The sequence below is a fragment of the Apis laboriosa genome, unplaced genomic scaffold, assembly GCF_014066325.1.
Source record: "Apis laboriosa isolate Shangri-la unplaced genomic scaffold, ASM1406632v1 scaffold26_cov146, whole genome shotgun sequence".
NCBI classification, from domain to species: domain Eukaryota; kingdom Metazoa; phylum Arthropoda; class Insecta; order Hymenoptera; family Apidae; genus Apis; species Apis laboriosa.
This window is the reverse complement of record NW_025222592.1, coordinates 1846329-1867524: the sequence shown is the minus strand read 5'-3', so window position 1 is coordinate 1867524 and position 21196 is coordinate 1846329. Positions and strand designations below refer to the sequence as shown.

The following is a 21196-nucleotide window of genomic DNA, read 5'->3' as shown; positions in this document are numbered from 1 at the left end:
GAACATTCATTCTGGCGGGAGTTATAAATGTTATATATTTTATATTGATAAATGTAGCGAATTAAATGCATGATACATGTCTTAAAACAATAAAAAATTATAAAACAATTAATTATCTAAAATTATTTAGCGATAGCAGTAAGAAAGAAAAATTTAAGTTTGTGAAATTCCTCGGATTTTTTTTACAATAATTATTCTTGATTAATTAATATTAATTATTATATAATAATGGATAATATATATATATAATTATATAATAAATAATGGATAAAGTTTCATATTGATACTGATAAAATTTTACTTAAAAAATTTATTGGTTTTCAAAATATTAATAAAGAATATATTTAAAAAATTTTAATATTATAATACACATTGAAATATGATATATATAGATATTATAATATATTAAACGCTATATATTGTTTAATGTTAATATTAACAATGTTAACATATTTATATTCGTTATAATAATTATCAAATATCAAAGTTAAATCAATCTTGATGGTGAGCTACTTTTTTATTTACTAAATTTTCCTGTTTAACATTTTTAATCCTAATCTAACATTCAACACAAGATTTTTGTTTATGAAGTTTAACATAATAGCACACTTTATCATATCTGCAAATATTTTTATGTGTACATTTTTTTCTATTTTTTTTATTATTTAATATTCCTAAAAATGAAAATATTAGTTTGAATAATTTATCCAAGAGTGAAATAATAATAAATCTAAAAACTCAAATTTACATAAAATGGCAAATATTTGATAAGTCAAATATTTTTTATTTCTTAAAAATGAAGAGTTTTATAAAATTCAAAATTTGATTCTCGAAAATCCATAAACTTGGTTTATTCTTATATGTAGTCTATAATTATGATATAAAATAAATATATCATTTAATATATTTTTTATCCTTATATCTCTTCTGTATATATTGCATTCTTGACACAGCTAAATTTAAATATGAAACACTGCTTAGTGCAGAATTTAAACAAATAAAAGTTTAATTCAATAAGAAAAAGAATAAAAAATTTTGAATCATTTTATCGAAAAACAATATTATTGAAGATTCATTTAAATATTTCTGTTTATAATTTTGTAAAACATTCTTAAAACATGAAATTAGTTATCTAAAAAATTATCAAATATGAAGCAATATTTAAAAATATTTATAAATTATTTTTATAATTTTTTATATGCATCTACAAAACATATTTAATTCTTAATGCTATATATGTATCACATTTATTTATCATTTAATTCTTTAATGTTTAATCATTATATATATAAATGATTTTTAAGTATATATTATATCACTTATAAAGATTTTAATACATTAAGTAGTGTTCTAAAATAAGTATTACATTATTTTGAGACTAGTCAAATTATTATAAATCAGATATAGTATTTGATTTGTTTTTTTGTTTTTTTTCTTAAACAAAAGAAGAAATATAAAATATAAGTAATTTGAAATAGGCAAATCATAAAGTTGATATTTAATTAATTTTTAAATAACAATGTTATTTTAAAAAAAATGTCATCTCATTCTATCATTATGATATAAAGATTTATAGAAAAATAAAACTGTAATTATTTCAAATTAGATGACTATTGTTTATTTTGGAAAAATATTTGAAAAGATCATAATACATTGTAAATATTTTAAAAAATATTCAGATTCTAAAATTAAAAAAAAAATTTTTTTTTTGAAGTTTACTATATATTAAGTTTACTATATTATAGTTTATCATATGTTAATTTTTATCACAAGAATGATTTAAAAATTAATTTAATGTTGTAATCAATTCAAAATATGATTCTAAAATCAATTTTAAAATATAAATTATAAGTAAATATCTAAAAAATAAAAAATAAAAAATAAAAAATAAAAAATAAATTATAAATATGTATATATTATAATGTTTATATTATATATGTATATATTATAAAAATAATATATTATAAAAATATTTTTTTTAATTTTTAAAAATATTTTGTTGAAATAATTGCAAAATAAAATTTTATTTTTAATTCATATTCAATAGCAATTATTTGTAACAAAAGCATATAATAATATGAAATCATTTTAATTACTTTATAATCAATTTTATTACCAATTTATATAAATATAATCATACATATCATATCAATAAATCAATCTTATGATAAAAATTAACATATAATAAACTATAATATATATAGTAAACTTCAAAAAGAATTTTTTTTTTATCATATATAAAACATAATCTTTATTATTATAAAATAATTTGTAATAGAATTGATGAATTTCTTATTAATAAATTTATATTACATTTAGTTGAAAATGAAGTTTTAATTCCAATCATTATTAATTTTATAATTTTTATAATTTTGTAATTTTATTTTGTATCAGATTGTTAATATATTGAAGGTTTTAAAATGGTAAAAAGTTTAATGCTAAGGTCCTAATGTTTCTAAGATATGGGATATATGAAGAAAAAAATATATTGAATTTTAGATTTATTTTATATTTTATCTGTATTATGTTTATAAAATATAATATAAACTCTTATATGTTAACATTTATCTATTGTATTGCTTTTAGTTTATTTCATTTGATTAATACTTATTTTCTTTACATTCTGTATAGTAATTGTGTAACTAATAAAATATGAAAAAAAAATTGAAATAAATCTCGAAAATTCTTTATAACATATAAATTAATAAAAAAAACTTTAATTTAATTGTAGAAAAGCTATAATATGTAATCTCTGTAGTTTTTGAATATATAATAATATAACTATGAAAGACAACTTTATTTTATTATTTTATTACATTATTTATATATTACTAGTATGTGCTACTAATATTCATTTATTGCTGATAACATTTTAAATTTCTTTAATAATTTTATGATTATATATTTTATAAATTTAATTTTCATTTCAAAAAAATTAATAACTTACAAATATTTGTAATTTTATATATTTATTTATGTATTTATATATAATATTAATTAAATTGTCAAGGAAAAAAATTAAATTTAATGCATTTTAATAATTATAAATTTATATTTTATAATGAGTTTTTATAAATAATTATATAAATAATGAACAATTAATGAATAATTAATGACATAAATTACAATATGTAGAAGCTTGAAAATATAATAGTTATGTACTATTTTCCCATTTTTTTCTCATTTATAAATATCTTCTGCATATATATTTTGTAACAATAAAATAATTTTTTAATAATAATGAAACTAGAAAAACATCTTTTGTTTATAATAATAATAGGAATTTTTAATTTTATTTAACTTTTGCTTGTGCAGCAACTGCAGCCATTGCAGCTTTTACAGTTTCTTCATCACCTAAGAATTTCATAGATACAACAGGCTTGAAATTTTCATCTAATTCATAAACAAATGGAATACCAGTTGGTAAATTTAATTTCATAATATCATCGTTGCTCATTTCTGAAAAAAATGTAAGATTAATATTATAATATAATATATTAATATAATATATAAAAAAACTTATTGTTTTATAAAAATAAAAACTTACGATCTAAATGTTTAACTATGCCACGCAAACTATTTCCATGAGCAGCTATAATAATTCTTTTTCCTTCTTTTAATTGAGGAATAATAGTATTATTCCAATATGGTAATGTCCTTTCAATTGTTAATTTGAGAGATTCAAATTTAGGAAATTCCTCTGGTTTTGGATCATTTGCATATCTAGGATCCTTTACTATTATTTCATAATATTTATGATCTGGTTCCATAGGTGGAGGAGGTGTATCAAAGGATCTTCTCCAAATTTGAACTTGTTCTTCACCATATTTAGCAGCAGTTTCAGCTTTATTTAAACCAGTCAAACCTCCATAATGACGTTCATTTAATCGCCATGTCTTTTGAACAGTAATGTTTTCTTGTCCTATTTCTTTAAGAATTGCTTTAAGAGTATCTTGAGCTCTTGATAATAATGATGTATGAGCAATATCAAAAGTGAACTTTGCGTCTCTGATTGCTCTTCCTGCTGAAATTGCTTCAATCTTACCTATAATTTTGAATAATTATATTTTATATAATTTATATAATATTAATTTATTATAATAAAATAATTTATTATAATAAAATTAATTAATAAATTTATTGTATTAAATAAATTTGTATTTATATCTTATATTTTTAATAATTATATAAATTTAGTTATATTTTTGAAAATAATGTTGAATTATATAGATCATACATTTATTCATTTTTTTAATTTTATATATGAGAAGTATAAAATAATTATAATATTAATATAACTTTTATTTATTATATCTACGCATATCAATTTTTAAAATTAAAAAGCGAAGGAAAAGAAACTTAACCATTTCATTATTCGAAATCGTATGACCTTTTGCCCTTGAAATTTATCTATGAAAAATTAGTTACCTTTATCAGATAAATGGGAATCATACCATCCACAAAATAAATTCAATTTATTCCATTCACTTTCTCCATGACGTACCATTACAATCGTATATTTGGACATTCTTTTACCAGAGCTAACTCCACGTAAAAACGAAATAAGCACACGATTCGTGAGCACAGATCTCTCTTCAATATTTCTGCACAACTGGTTCAACTGAAAGCCCCCACCACCTATCGTATTTTTTAATTGTACGAGTACTTTATTCAAAATGTTAGATAAAAACATTTTATACGTTATTTATGATTGTACATATTTATATTATATAAATTAAGAAATTATAATTATTTAAATAATGATGATATACTAATTTAACTAATATATATATACAAATGTAGATTTTTTTAATTTTTCTTAGTTGCTTTTTTGGTCAATAAAATATTTCGCGCCATTGTATTAGTTCTCATTTTATTTACATCATATTGATTGTAAAGTATAAAAACACGATCGGTTTAAGTGTTTAGTGCTTAATAATTATTAAAATATGAAATAATTATTTCTGATTGGACTATAGTTTTTATATATTAATGATTAATTATATCATTTAAAAAAAATTATTCTTTTGAAGTGAAATGTAAAATAACCTTTATGAAAATTAAATGTATTAATGTTTTAAATCTAATCTAAAATTATATATTATATACATATATATGAAAATAACAAATAGTTTTTGTCATTGGTTAATAACACGTGTTAATTTATTGAAAGAATGGCATATAATATGGAACTTAATTTAAATCAGAAGGTTGACGATTCTTCTTTGAAATTGGATACAAATTTTTTACAAATCTCATGCAACTGGCAGATCAGCAACAATAAACAGTTTTGTGATACTTTCACAGTGAAATCTTCGTCTCTAGAATTTAAAAAGTAATCTAAATAAATCTAAAATAAATGTAAAAAATAATTTAAATAAATAAATAAATATATATTTATTTAAATTATTTTTGTATTTAAATATAAAACTTAAAAAATTTAAAAATAATATTTATATATTATAAATAATATAAATAATTATAAATATTCCAATTTATTATAAAATTTTATTATTTATTAAATTATATTTTACAACTATTATAAAATCATTTATTTATTATCTTATTAAAAATATTTAAATTTTATATAATTATATAAATTAATATTTTCATATTTTTTTAAATGAAATAAATATGAATTTCTTTACAGAACTAATTTTGAAGATATTGTTTCTTTGAATACATGTATATCTTTACAACCAACCGATTCCAACAATGAACCATGTATGTTAGATATAAAATTAACTAATGGTCAAAAAATCTCACAGATTGCAGTAGTTTCTGAAGCTTATGTATTAGAATTTTTCAAACAATTTGGAGAATATGAAACAACAAAGTTTGCAGAATTTATAGATGAATTTGAAGATAATTCAGTTTATTTTGCAGAAACAGCAATTTTTCCACATGCTACAGAAGCTAGCATTAAGGTACAGATAGTATGCATACTAATAGCTAAAACTTTGCAAAGAAATGTATATAATTAAAATTTTTCATTTTAGTTTACAAAAACAAAAAGTAAAAATTCAATTATGTGGATATATGGTATAAAGCTCTATCTAACAGAGTCAATTAACGAAGCTAAAAATTTCTCTACAGAAGTATTTAATCCTGAAATAATAAAAAACTTTTTAAGTAAATTTAATAATGAAGGGAACAATACCACAAATGATGTTCAATCATGTTATATGAATATTTTGAATTCATCAAAAAATAAAAGTGTTCATAAAGATAATGGAAAAGAAATGATACAATCTATAGGTAAAAATATTACATCAAATGATATAGATATTGTAACATATATTGATAAGAAATTTGAAGATATAGAGGAAAGATTAATGAAAAGAATTGATGAAATGGAAAAAACAAGTCAAAAACTTGAAACTATTTTAAAACAGTTAGAAACTCAATATAGTGTCAAGTGATCTTCATTTTATATAACTTAAAAGTATATATAAATAATGACAATATGTATTTAATTCTGTATACTATTCTATATATGTAAAAAATTTTGAAAATACTTTTTCTTAGTGTTTTATTGCTAAACATTTAAATACCTATTTACATATTCTAGAAATTTTACATATAATGTAAAATTTTATATTTTGAGTGCATTAGTTACATTTACTTTTTATTTATCTATTTATATTGCGATTTGACTTTTTAAATACATATAAGAATTTATTATATGTAAGAATATACCAAGAATCATATAATCATTATATTTCATTTTGTTCATTCAATTCTGTTATATCTATCAAATTTTATACAAATGTAAAAATCGTGGAACTATAATGTGCATAGAAATATATTTGCATAATAAAGTTTGAACATAAATTTATTTCAATCAGTATTGCTATCTTGCGGAGGATCCCATTGATGAAGTTGTTTCCTCCACAATCTTACCATACTATCCCATCCTCTTCTACTATATTTAATATACTTTGGAGGTGTTCTTGGATGTTCTCTTGTACGTTTTTCTCTAAAATATATATATAATATAATAGTTCTTAAGAAAATGTATATTATCAATAATATTTTAATTCATAAAATTCTTACTTAGGCACAGCCTGAATATATCTATCATATCCAATAGTATTTTTTCCATAATCTATTTCTTTTTGCCTACGTGCTAATACTCTAGGATCTGTTTCATATTCTACTCGTCTTTTACCACTATCTGAAGAATTTGTAGTAGAACTTGAATCACTATTACGTCTAATTCGAGAAATTTTTGCATCTTCATTATTTATTTGATTTTCCCTAATACGTTTACGAAAACCATCATCTGGTTTGTTTTTTATATTATCTTCATACTTTATACTGATTGCATTATTTGTTTGATTTTCTATGAATTCAGACATACTATCAATTTCTACATTTGAACTAACACCTTCTTTATTTTCCTGATCATTATGTGTTTTAGATGTACAAGATTTGTTTTCTAATGAATTTTTGCTTTTTAGATCTTCTTTATTTGAGTCTACTATTTTACTCAATTCATTTGAACTCATACAAATGGCTTCATTAAGAAGAGCATCATCTTCTTCTGTTAATTGAGACCACGAAATTTGTGTGTTTAATTCCATTTTAATTCGATTATATAGAAGGTATTTTAACAATCTATGAGAAGAAACTAACATAAATCGAAACCAAGAGTTTAATTGAAGAGAAAATACGATAAATAAAAGTATCTTACTTAATAAAAATAACCTAAATGAATATAATAACTTTTATTTTAGAATATAAATTAAAATCATTAATTACGAGTGTCATAAAAAATATAAGAATTTAAAAGATAATTATATTTTGTGATTTCAAAATATTAAAGTTTCAAGCACTTGAAGAGATTGCACTTAATTTTAAACAAACACATAGAAATTCATTCTCGTAAATGTTATGAATTCTGCAGTACGCGCCTTTTCTGGTAAACTAACGTTTACTTTACACACTTTGAAGAATTATTAAATAAGTTTAATTTAGGTTAAAAGCTTTAAAATTTTTTTTCGCTGATGATCTTTGTAGAACATATATATTACAACTATAACAGCAATGATTGTCCAAAATTTCATTTCTTAATGCGTTTTTATAAGTATGGCATCAAAAACTCAATTACATTCCTTTTATTTCAAGATCACTTTTCTTCTTATGAAATTGAATATTATAAGATATCCGCGGCAATTTAGCGCTTTTTGTTTGTCAAGTTTACATCCCCTAACGACCAATTTTAAAATAACAAAAAATATTATCTGTTCAAATTTATAATATTCTTTAATATTTAAAAAATTTTTGAAACTATAACTAATATTTTAGAGATATTATTATTATTATTATTAAAAAAATTAGAATATACATCATTTATTAATGTATTATATATTTTTAAAAATGTACATAATAAATATTTATGTTAATAACAATAAAGTAATTAATAATTAACAATTTATTTTATAATAATTGTTTCATTTAATGAATCTTTAAAGAATTATAAAGTTATATGATTATATATTTTATATATATTGATTTAAATTTTTATATGATACAATATAATATACATTATCAAAGAAATTTTGAGCATTTCAATTTATAGTACATTACACATCAAACGTATCATATAAAGATCATACGTTTTTTTCTATATTAGTGATTGAGAATTTTTTTCTGAAACAATAATTAAATTTCTATTTTTTAATTGAGATTAATTTTTAGCATTTTTAAATACAAGCAAAATCTATACATATTAACTATAATCGTATAAAATGTCTTCAAAAATAAGAAAGGTTATATTTTGTTATATTTAAATTTATATTTCATATTTATTTATTTTTGTAGTAATATAGTATACATATATTTGTTATTGTATATATATAGTTGCTATTATTTAATTTTTTCTAAATTAAAACTTTTAATTAACTAAAACTTCGTATTTTTTAATTTATACTTAAGTATATAAATATAAATTTTTTTACATTACATAATAAATAATATATTACTGTTATTTTTAGGAATCATTAGTATTATTATTAAACATTGGAGTAACAAATCCAAATGTAGAAAATAATTCTTTATTAGTTGAAAAAGCAAAGCATATTGCACAGAGAAAAATTGAAAAAATGGTATTATAAAAATTAAATTTAATCTTATTTATATTGATGTATCCATTAATATTTATTATTTTGTAGATTTTTTTAAAACCTAAAGATGAAGTTGCAATAATGTTGATGGGTTCCTCGATTACAAAAAATAATCTTAATTCAAAATATATAGAAGAATTCACAGATTTTCAGGTTGCAAATTGGGATTTTGTAAGAAAATGCATGAATTTAAAAAGTACAAAATATTGTTATAATTGGGTTGAAGCACTTTATGCTGCAGTGGAATTTATAAAACAAAATGTGTATGTTTAAATATATTATATATTTTATATTATTTTATTATAATTTATGTATATTTTAATAGTAATTATGATATATTTCTTATTTTAGTATTGATAATTCTATAAGGAAAATAATTTTGATGTCTGATTTTAATGAAGAAACAAATATTATTTCAAAATTTGAAGCAAAATTAATCGCAAATAAACTCTTTGAAGAAAAAATTCAATTAATCACCATGTAATGAATATATTTTATATAAATTCCTTAATTTCATTTTATGAATTATTAAGCATAATTTAATTTTTTTGTAATTTTTAGAGCAGAAAATCTACTGCATGATAAATCTTTGACTTCTCTTAACAGTAGCAAAAAGCTTTTGAAGGATGTTCATGATCAGGTTTTATATATTTTATTAAATTATTGTATATATTAATTATCATAATAATATTTTGTCATATATTATCATTATATTTATTTTATCTTTTAGATTAATGGTCAACATATAATATTTGATGATGCTATATCAAGTTTGAAATTTTATGAAGAAACACCAGTAAAACTATTTCCAACTTATTATGATTTACAATTACTTGATAAAAAAATACCAATTGTTAGTTATGTTAAAGTAAGGAGAAATTATACATCAGGAAGATATGCTATATATAATTATTATAATAAATCATGAAATTTTTATTAGATAGATATAGAAAAATTTCCAACATGGAAAAAAGCAAAAGGTAATCAAAAACTTGAAACAAAAACTGAATATTTGGATGGACAAAGAAATTCTTATGCAAAGGATGAAATTATAAAAGGATATAAATATGGAGGAACTTTTATTCCAGTTGAAAGTATATATTAAATTGTTTATATTGTTTGTTATTGTAAAATGTTATATATATTATTATATACTTTATTTTATTATAGAGGAATTAGAAGATAAGATGAGTTATAAAAGTGGGATGAAAAGCTATAAAATTTACGGTTTTACAGATAGAAATAATATTGATTTGGAACATTTTTATAAAAGTGCAACACATGTTATTTTACCTTCAAGTGAAAAAAGTGTATGTTGTATGTCTTATTGTTTCATTTATATCAAATAATTGCGAATTAATATACTTATGTTGATTTCTTAGAATGTAACAAAACCATTTTATAGTTTGGTACAAGCAATGCATGAAACAAAGTCAGTTGCTATTGTGAGAAAAGTTTTCAGAAATAATAACACTCCTAGAATGGTTGCATTGTTTCCATGTATTGATATTCCTGATGAACCATGGGTATCATAAAATCTTTTTTTTAATTATATTATTTTTTAATTTTTACTATTATATAAAATAGATTATTTGTATTTATATAGTGCTTAATAGAAATAGAATTAGCATTTGCAGAAGATCAAAGATTAATAGAATCAAGACCTATGAAATCTATAATTAAACAATTATCGAATGAACAAAATGAAGCTGTAGATAATTTAATAAATTCTCTAATGTTAAATGATATACAGTAAGTATATTTTTTTTTTTTGGTATATTGTAATAAGTATATAATTTTGTATTTTCTGTAGTATTGTATATTTATAATCAGGGATAGTTATGAAGTTGATGGAAATCAATATTTTTTACCTGGATGTGTTCCAAATCCTGCAATACAGCATAGATGGCATATATTATCATATCGTGCCATTAATCCAGATAAACCATTACCACCTATGGAGAATTATTTGAAAAAAATTTTGGAAGCTCCATTAATAAAAGAAAGAAGTAAATCTCATATGCAGAATATTGCACAGCTATTTCGATTAGAAAATATAGATTTAAAGGCCAAAGAAAAGTACGAATTACACATTATGATAAATATGATATATATTTTTATTTAATAAATGTGATATATTTCCAGAAGTGATATAAATGAAGATAACATGCAGATCGATGATAATTCTGATACTAAAGATTGTAATAAAATAGAAGATAAAGTTGATATTGAAAATAATTTTTATAAAGAAGATTCAATTTTATCTTTGGATACCTCAGATGTTGATCTTGATGAATTGGTATAAAAAATAAAAAAACATGTCATTATATATATATATATATATATATATATATATATGAAATCTATTTAATGAATTCATTTTTATTTCAGGCTGCTAATATATAGTTTTTCTAATATATTTATAATATTTTAAGTTCCTCTTCCAAAGAAGTTTCACAAGATTATTTTTTAAATTAACCATATTTACTTTCATATTTCTTGTATTTTTTGCAAATTAAATATAAAAAATATATATATATTTTATGTAAAAAGTAAATATTATATAAAAATAAAGAAATAAAATATGTAGTAAAAAATAAAACGTGTAACTAACTGTTTGTATATTCCTAATTAGAAGACAACCTATTTAAAAACAGTATTTATTATAAATTGATGATACTATCAAATATAGAAAGGACAAGCTATCCACTTGACACCTACTTTATTTTTTTAAATTCTCCTAAATTTATAATCAATGACTACAATCAATGACAATTATAACATGAATATACATATAATTACATATATAAAATATTTAATATTTCTATTTTTAATTTAATATTTTTATACTTTTTTTTTATATTTCTATATTTTTTTTAAATATTATATAATGTATCTATATATTTTCTACAAAATTAATTTTAACAATAAAATTTGTTAATAAATATTTTATTTGTCATTGATTTTTATATTTTAAATATATATAATAAATATAATTATATATCATATCTATTATTATTTTTCTTACGATAAGCCTTTTCTGGATACATTTCATTCAAAATATCTTATTCTTTTTATTCTTTTTACTATACTCATTATATTCAATTATAAAATTAAGTTAATTTTATAAGATTGGAATATTGTTACTCTGATATTTTTGATATATTCTGTACAACATAACGGCATATACTTTCAGAGCCTGCGGGGAGCGCAAATCTGCCGCAATCTCAGTCAACGAAGAGACGTTGCCTCGCGTGGATCAACAGGTGTTTTTGCCCGTGTAAAGTACATTTATCAGTATGGGTAAGTTTTAATTTTATTCATGTTAATATAATCGATATAGACAAATTTATATTTTTATTGCATTCGATGTTGAAATGCTAAAACGCATCGAGATTTGTTTCGGCAGTGAAAACAGAGAATAAAAGGTGAAACCCACGCATAATGTCTTGCGTCTTCTTTTAGGTATGCACATATATTATTATAGTATATTATTTATATTATATTATATTATTTATATTAGATATTTTACTTGCACTATATTACATTATATTAGATATTTTACTTACATTTTTCTGATATAATAATAGTATTGCATATTTTGAATATCACTATTAAATTTAATTATTATAAAATTTATTTGATAATGTTAGATTTCAATATTAAATTAATAATAAAAAAGTTAAAATTATAAATATCTATAATTATACAAATGGATTTAAAATAATTAAAGAATTATATAATTGATTGATATAATATTTGCTATTTAAAAAACTTAATATGTCATTTAAATTTTAATAAATTCGTTAATAATATTTTTCATTCATAAATAATTAATTATTATAATTATTTTTGAAAATAATTATAATAAAAAAGTGATATTTTTTTAAAATATTTTAATATTTAATTTTTATTATATATCAATATTTTAAAAAATGAAAAGTCAGTTAAAAATAAATACTTTTTATTCTACATAATTCTATGAAATGAAAGAACGATATAATACTAATTTTACTGTATTGCAATGAACGAACTATACCTTTTAAATGTCACAGATGAATGTCATGAAGAAAATGTCATGTTAAAATATTTTGAAAATTATAAATAATTTCTTTCTGCATCGTTTTATCTTTCTCAGAAACAATTAAGTTGTATTCATAATGATTGCCTCCAGTTTTTGATGAATCAACGATCACTTTCGTAATGTCTGTATACTTTTACACTTTAATGTTGACCTCGAAAAGAATGAGAACATGATAATCAGAAATTGAGAATTAGCTGTTTCAATTTTAACTTATTTTTTACTTTTAATTAATTAAATCAAATAATCATTATATCTATATATTATTATTTTTATTAATTCTATTATATTAATTATATTATTAAGTCTATTTATACTTGCAATATAATATCTAGATTAATATTAAATATAATATTAATTTTATTCAATATTTGATTTGATTCATTTACATTGATTTACTTTATATATATTATGTATACTTATATATATATTGTGTATAATAACGAAATTAATGAAATTAAAAATTATTAATGACTTAATAAGAAAATGAATATTTAATTGATTATTATTTTATATTCTCGAGTTTTATATTATTATATGTGTTATATCAACAAAATGTCAGAAAGGTATCGATTTAACGAGATCAGTATCCTGAAATAGGAATAACCAGATCGAACGTAACACGCGGAACCGACCTCGTCCTTGCAGAAGACGCGCTTGAGCGCTGCTTAAAATCAATAATAGATCTGACGGATAAAAATAATGTCTGTATCCTCCTACTTGACACATATAGTTAAATAAATTCAGAATAAAGATCAGTTCAAGGGAATTGTAATAATTCCTCTTGACTTATATTATCATATGCTTTTTATAAATATTAATTTTCTTGTTCAAAGATATTTGTCTTATGAAATGAAATGTTATCTATTTCTCATTTTCTTCTTTTATAAATATTTGAAAAATGAATAGATAATTCCGATTTTACATATGTATATATAACTAGTTCTCTTTTCTTCTTTTTATATTATATTTATTCCCATTTAATTCTCTCTCTTTTAATTTTCATATTAATAACTTATTTTTTTGATTTTTCAAATAAAAATTTGTTGTTATAATTTTTGGTTGATTTGTAAATTTTGATGAACAAACATCTTTATTATGATATATAATTTGAAAATATTGATATAAGATTTAAATTTAAAATTATTTTATGTAAATATTTTTTAATTAAATTATTAGTAATATTGACTTTATACATATTTTTGAAATAGTTCAATCAATAATTTTAATGAAGTTGAATGACGATATTATAAATAAAGTTGATTGAAAAGAGGAATTGTGTATTGTGTAAATAGACGGCATTGACTTTTTTCTTAGCGACCTAGTTTTTATAATTTACGTTTACTTAATACATAATATATACATATATGAAGTTGAATTGTAATTTAATAACATTTTTTATCTATATTATCGTACCATCATCAATAATTTCAATTTAATAATATTATATAAAAAATAGTTTTGATTCAATAAAAATAAAATAATAATTATTTAATAATTTATTATAGAAGAAAAAAACAATAATTTTCTTTTATAAAATAATAGAAATAATATATATTCATTAATAATGCAATAGTGAGTTCAAAACAGATTCTTTCGTATTTTTATTTTTCAAAATTCACTGTGTTTCTTGTGGACAGTGTATACGTGGCAAACTTTAAAAGAATGTTTGATTTCTTTCGATACTATTTTAACGTAATTTATATTTTTATAAATCTATAGAAAATCTATAGTTTTAGAAAATTGTCAATTTGAAATGTTCGATTTATTACTAAAATATATTTCTTTGATATTTACAGTATTTTATACAAGTTTAAATTCATGAATCCAGCTAATAATGAGCTATATTTTTAAAAAATAGTTTGTATTTTATTTTCTTTGTATTTATTTTTAATTCAAAATAATATATTAATTTTAGTTTTCTATATTATTGATAATGCAATAAATAATGGTGATTTTTTTTCATGTTTCATTCATTCTTCTTATATATTTATTGTATATGAGAGTATGGTAATAACAATTTTAATTGTTTGATCTATTTTATTGAGAATTAAGCTGAATGAAAAGTTGAAATCATCCTTTCATATTTGATTTTCAAATAATTTGGATTAAAATCTGAATTAAAATTATTTTTTCTATTTCAATTCATTTTTTTTTATTTTATCACTTTCAATATCTATTCATCTTTATCATATCATATATACTTATTTTTTTCTCCAATTTAAAATTTTTATTTGTATTCATATTTGTATTGTATAAATTATTTATAGACATGATGTCATAAGTATAAGTATGAAGTCATAAAAATCATAGTGTAAATCATATTATTTTCAATAATAATTTTTTTAAGTATAAATTATTTTTAGATTACTAATATATCCAGAAATACTCTTGTATATGATTTTGATTAAAAATTAGCAAGTTCTCTTTATGAAATCATGTCTCCATCAAGAGATAATTCATTTATAAATAACATTGAATTTTGGAATCAAATGATTCTCGAAAATTGTTTGAATTTTATATAACTTTTCGAAAATTGTTTATTTCTTTGTTATTTGAAAAGTGTCATGATTTTTATATTTGGCGAAATCTACTATATTATATTATTGAAGAAAATAAAGTTTTCAATATAATATTAGTTTTTCAATATTCATCTATAATTTTTTTTTTTTATATTACATATCCCATAAGTAAAATTAATTCGAAAAATTTTAACTTTTTTTTTTTTAATGTAACATTTTTCCATTTTATAGATTTTTTAAAATTATAAATATTTTACTAAACTTATTAGAATCCTGATGATAATATTTACTTCATTCGTATAAATAATAAAATTTCATCGTTGATAAATAAATAATAATAATAATTCATGATTTCTTTTGTATTTTTATTATTATTAATATTTTAACTCAATTATTATTATTAAATTTTAAGTCAAATCATTTAAAAATATTTCCATAGCTAAAAGATTGTTAATTTAAAAAATTAATTAAAAAAATGTTCTTCTATAAATTCTAATTTATAAGGCAGATTTATAATCGCTTTAATTTAATAGGAACATTGTCATTTAAAGGATCAAATCGTAATCAAAACTACATTTAGCCAAATATTTAACTTTTATCATTATCAATATCAAAAAAATATCCATTTAAAAAAAAAGATAATTTAATAAAATCTCAATTTTAATAAAGTAAATAACTATTTAAGAATGCATCATATGAAATTTAATTCTTGGAGAATGTTTGAATGAAATAAAAATGGAATTTTGTTTACGGATAAGTATTATAAAAGTAAATGCTAAATATTTCATTGCCCGTATATAAAATGCTAAGTTAGTACTTGCGTAAGTTAATTCAGAATTAAACTCTTTTGTTTTGTTTTAATAATATTTCTTTAATAAAAACGAGATTAAATTTCATTTTCATTTCTTCATTTCATAAAAAATTTATATACTTTTCATTATATACATAAAGTATAAGAATATATTTATGAGTTAGTTAATATCGATTATAGAAGCTAAAGCAAACATAAAATACATTGGTTTGTTATGCAAAAATATCGAAGTTTATTTAAGGAATTATAAATGATTGAAATTTCAATTAGATAAAATAAAATAGAAATAGAATTCTATATCTATTTCACTTCATTTAACAGAAATTTAAATTGTTTATAACTTAATAAATAAGCTTCATTTTTATATATCAATTTTTTCGTTTATTTGTTTTCGTTTTTAAAATTGATTCTTTTAAGAATATTAATATATTCTCATGAATATAATATTAATATCTTTATATTATTTACTTTGTATTTTTATTATATAATATTTATGATATATATTATATTATTACATTATGTATTATTATTATTGTATTAAATATGTATATAATTAACGTATTATTATTATATAAATATATATATAAATATAAATACATATAAAGAAAAATATATATAATAAAATAGATGTGTATATATATATATATAATATATTTATTATATAATATATATATTATCAATTTAATATATATATATTTTTTCAAATTTTTTTCCAAGAAATATATATTTTATCTTTTTGTCTTTCCTTTCTTCAAGTATTGTACATATACAGTAAGTCACAAAAATATTTAGACACTAACATATGTTTAACTTTAATGATTTATATCTTTGTTAATTTTGAAAGAAGTGAGTTTTAATTTATTTACAATAAAAAAGTTGAATTAATAATGAATATAAAAATTTTCTATAGAAATTAAATATAAATAAGAGTTTAATATCTCAGTGATAACATATTTTAAGCAGTTTGAATTATTAATTTTTTTTTAATAATAAAACTCTCTATATTTAATTCCTTTTTATAAATGAATTCATCATTTTTTTTTAGTGTGTATTATATGTATGATTTTTTGCATAAAAATATTATATATAATTGTACAAAACTCGTCATCTAGTTTGATACTCAATTTTATAATGATTATTTTTATTAAAAATTTTTTTTAATAAGATAATATAATAAGAAAATTATTAATAAGAAAAATTATTTTGTTCAAAATATATTTTTTACATTTTCCAAGCAGTAATATATTCATGTTTTTCTTTTTTTTTTTTAGGGATCACATATATATGCAGTGTGATAGCTCTGTTTACCGTAAGTACCTTAACTTATACTTTTTTATGTTTCCTGCTTTTTATACTTCCTCAAATGTTCACGTAGCATTCTAATTTGTTCCTAACGAATTAATGAACCGGAGAAATCGTTGTGAGAATGAAAATTCATCCTTGTAATTTAACGTTCGAATTTCCTTCTTCAACTTTCCCGCGTTATTCTTTCTTCTTTTTTCTCCTTTTGGCATAGCTCTATTTAAAATCTGAAAGAAATCATACGCAAATTGCATACTTTGCTTTCTTGCGTAAAATTCATATTACTCAAAGTATATTAATCCTTTCACAAATGGAAAGTAAAGTTAATGATGTAAAAAAAAGAATGTCATGTTAAATGACAAGATAAATCGAATATCAAGTTTTTAAAAGAGAAAATATTTTAATTTGATATTTATAAACTAAAATAGAAATATTTAATCGAAAATGTTTAAAAAGTAAGTTACAGAGACATCTTTCAAAAGTTTTTTTTATTAAAATTTTTAAGAATTTTATATTCAAAGTTATTAACAAATGAAAATTCCTAGAAAAAAAATATATTTATAAAATATATGAAAAATTCTATGATTACTTGCGATTTCACAAAATTTACTAATTAAAGATAATTATGGTAATCGAAAAATTCCTTTCATCAGGTACTTCTTGTGACGACAGAAGCTGGTGATATGATGCGGAAAAGCATTGTTTTCGACAAAAACACTCCAGATGTATTCTACTGTCCACAACAGAAACCGACTGGCTTTGAGAAAATGCTCGTGACCGCGAAACCATTGTCAAGACTTTGCCAATTTGAGGGAAAACCGATCCCACCAGATTACAAGAGCGATTGTTATAATGATGTAGACGAAACCGAATATGCGTGTAAAGAGAAATACAGAATCATGGTGAGTCATCGATGAGGTCATGGACTTTGAAATTTCTCAACCAAAAGCGGTTGAACATTGGGAAATTTTCGAATGTGTATAGATAATACACGGTTGGGATAGATGGGATAGATCAGATAAATAAAACGGAAAAACAATGTTTTAATTAAATTATTAAGAAGGAGCTTATGCGCTTCAGCTGCATTTCACGCGTTCCACGTTAACGCGATTAAACTTTCTTATAATGAGATTTAATTGGAAATTAAAAAAGTAAGAATGAAAGTAAAAATGAATACAATTGTGTCAAATTCGAACTTTTCCTAAAAAATATTTAAATATGATCAGAATTAAATTTTAAATATTGTTGACTTAATGTTTCTTTGAATTAGATAATTAATTGTTATAATATTTATGTTATTAAAAAATTCTATTACATGAATTTATTTAAATGTTGTTCAAATATATTAAAATAATAGAAGAAAAAATTATCTTTAAATATATAATAATATAGAAAATGATATAATTTAATAAGAGAGAAATGAAAGATATGTATAAATATCAATATGTAGGATGGATGCCTTAATTTAATTAAAATATAAATTCCAATTGAATCTCAGAAAATCACAGTAAAAAAAATAAGCTAAGCTAAGTTTTATTAGTGATGCACGCATCATCCGATTATCATCAATATAACACCATATTCATCACGTGTAACGCGACTGGTGTCGGTTTTGTTTTCTTACAGAAGCGATTCAGAAACAAAGCGGAGGGAGATGAGAATACCATGGATGACTTCGTCGAGAAATAGATGAGAAATTGATGCTGCACAATCGAACATCGCGTGCAATTTTGCAAATGGTCATGTCGGGTTCTCCACTAATGCTCAAGCTTGCAATCTTCAATCCCATAATTACAAAGCATTATATTTTTGATTCCTAAATTCAAACTGCCAATTAGTTTATTAATAGACATAAGTTTTATAAAACAGTTAATTAATTATTACAATGAAACAATTAATTAAATCATTAATATAAACATTTAAGACGTTCTTATAGCATGTAACAATATTGAATGTTTTTAGAAAATTGATTTTCATAATTATAGTTTTTTTTTAAGTTTTATGACATGAAATATTTAATATTTTTTTTTTCTTTATATTAAAATTAAGATTTTACCGGTGCTATTTTGTAGTTTCCGAGCTTGGTGGCCGGAATTTGTAATATTTTTTTAAATAATAACATTAATAATAAAACTAACAAATGGAGTTGGGCAAATTGATCATTACATTTCCAAATAAGCTTCGATGATTATGATGTGTGATAACCGATATCCAATAACCGATTGCACATTAACTTGCATTATTTTGTTTCGTTCTTTCGTTTGATTCATTTGTGTATACATAAAATGAATATTTTATGATAAAAATAAGATTTAATTATATTCGAAATTTAAAATCATTTCATTGTTCAATCACAAAATCATAAAAAGGAATTTATTTTTATATTAATTTATAAAATGTTTTCTTTGCTTTCAAATTTTTTTTTAAAAATATGATAAAATTTCGTTTACATACTTATAAAAAATATAATTTGTTGTTAACTGAAATTATTAATTAAAAGTGTTGATTTATTTTTAAACTTCATCAATTTTGAATGAAATGAACCTGAAGACTACATTTTACATTAAACATCATATATACATTGTGGTAGGTAATATTTATTTCATGATGTTTGAATAAATTAAGAAAAAGAAGAAAATGAATTATATCATCAATTTAAAAAACTTCTATCTTTTTTTATGTATACGTTTTGTAAATATTTTTTGTTTGTTTTAGATGCGATTACATCCACCAGGAAGTGAAACACCATACAATGGTTCACGTTTATCAAGATTCCTTGCTTTTGATAAAGATATCTATAAGAAGAAGAATCAAATTAAAGATAATGATTGATAAGAAAAATTATTCATAAATTTATAATTTTTTTTATAATACAATTATTGACAAATTTTATGATCAATTTAATATTTTTTTCAGATTTTAACTATTTTAATTATTTTCCTAATTATTTATATAATTTAATTTTTCAGCTATTATGATATTTAATAGTGACATTTGTAAATAAATTCAGTTATTTGGTGATTCATATTTTAAAAAAAGCAAACTTGTAATTAAAATGTTTAACGTTCCTATTCACTGTAAAGTGTACAAAGCTTTTTAGTGCATTTTTGTAATATAGCATATTTGTAATATAAACATATCAGCTTGTAAAGCTGTAAAGCAAGAAAATGACATATAGCAATAAATACTATTTTCATTTGTAAATTATTATATGTACATAAAATAAAATATGAAATAAAAAACAGTTCGTTATTAAAATTCTTTTTTGTTTTATATTTTTTATTTATTTTTTAAAATTCGAAATTTTAAAAAATAGTTATAAAATAGTTATAAAATATATAATTTAATGTTT

The 21196-nt window shown here is 20.0% G+C and overlaps 4 protein-coding genes across 4 annotated transcripts; 2 read left to right on the top strand and 2 right to left on the bottom strand.

The window, feature by feature from the left end:
• Window positions 1-3180: 3180 nt before the first annotated feature.
• LOC122713704 (phosphoglycerate mutase 2) lies at window positions 3181-4708 on the bottom strand. Its single transcript, XM_043934414.1, has 3 exons — window positions 4429-4708; window positions 3548-4045; window positions 3181-3459 (listed from the first exon to the last, which is right to left on the bottom strand). Exons 1-3 carry the CDS (start codon window positions 4691-4693, stop codon window positions 3293-3295), a joined length of 930 nt encoding a protein of 309 aa, XP_043790349.1. The 5' UTR covers window positions 4694-4708; the 3' UTR covers window positions 3181-3292.
• A 186-nt stretch (window positions 4709-4894) lies between these two features.
• LOC122713781 lies at window positions 4895-6838 on the top strand. Its single transcript, XM_043934547.1, has 3 exons — window positions 4895-5335; window positions 5651-5927; window positions 6000-6838. The coding sequence occupies exons 1-3, from the start codon at window positions 5175-5177 to the stop codon at window positions 6420-6422; spliced, it is 861 nt and encodes a 286-aa protein (XP_043790482.1). The 5' UTR covers window positions 4895-5174; the 3' UTR covers window positions 6423-6838.
• On the bottom strand, window positions 6834-8141 carry LOC122713782 (histone RNA hairpin-binding protein). The gene is made up of 2 exons (XM_043934548.1): window positions 7057-8141; window positions 6834-6979 (listed from the first exon to the last, which is right to left on the bottom strand). The coding sequence occupies exons 1-2, from the start codon at window positions 7638-7640 to the stop codon at window positions 6841-6843; spliced, it is 723 nt and encodes a 240-aa protein (XP_043790483.1). The 5' UTR covers window positions 7641-8141; the 3' UTR covers window positions 6834-6840.
• A 486-nt stretch (window positions 8142-8627) lies between these two features.
• LOC122713740 (X-ray repair cross-complementing protein 5-like) lies at window positions 8628-20767 on the top strand. Its single transcript, XM_043934470.1, is given in 16 exon segments — window positions 8628-8774; window positions 9000-9110; window positions 9177-9391; window positions 9480-9608; window positions 9690-9768; window positions 9859-9996; window positions 10069-10222; window positions 10299-10438; window positions 10511-10654; window positions 10735-10880; window positions 10962-11207; window positions 11274-11426; window positions 12325-12431; window positions 17814-17851; window positions 18498-18746; window positions 20560-20767. Coding segments are annotated over 16 exon segments (2187 nt in total). The 5' UTR covers window positions 8628-8753; the 3' UTR covers window positions 20677-20767.
• The last annotated feature ends 429 nt before the right edge of the window (window positions 20768-21196 follow it).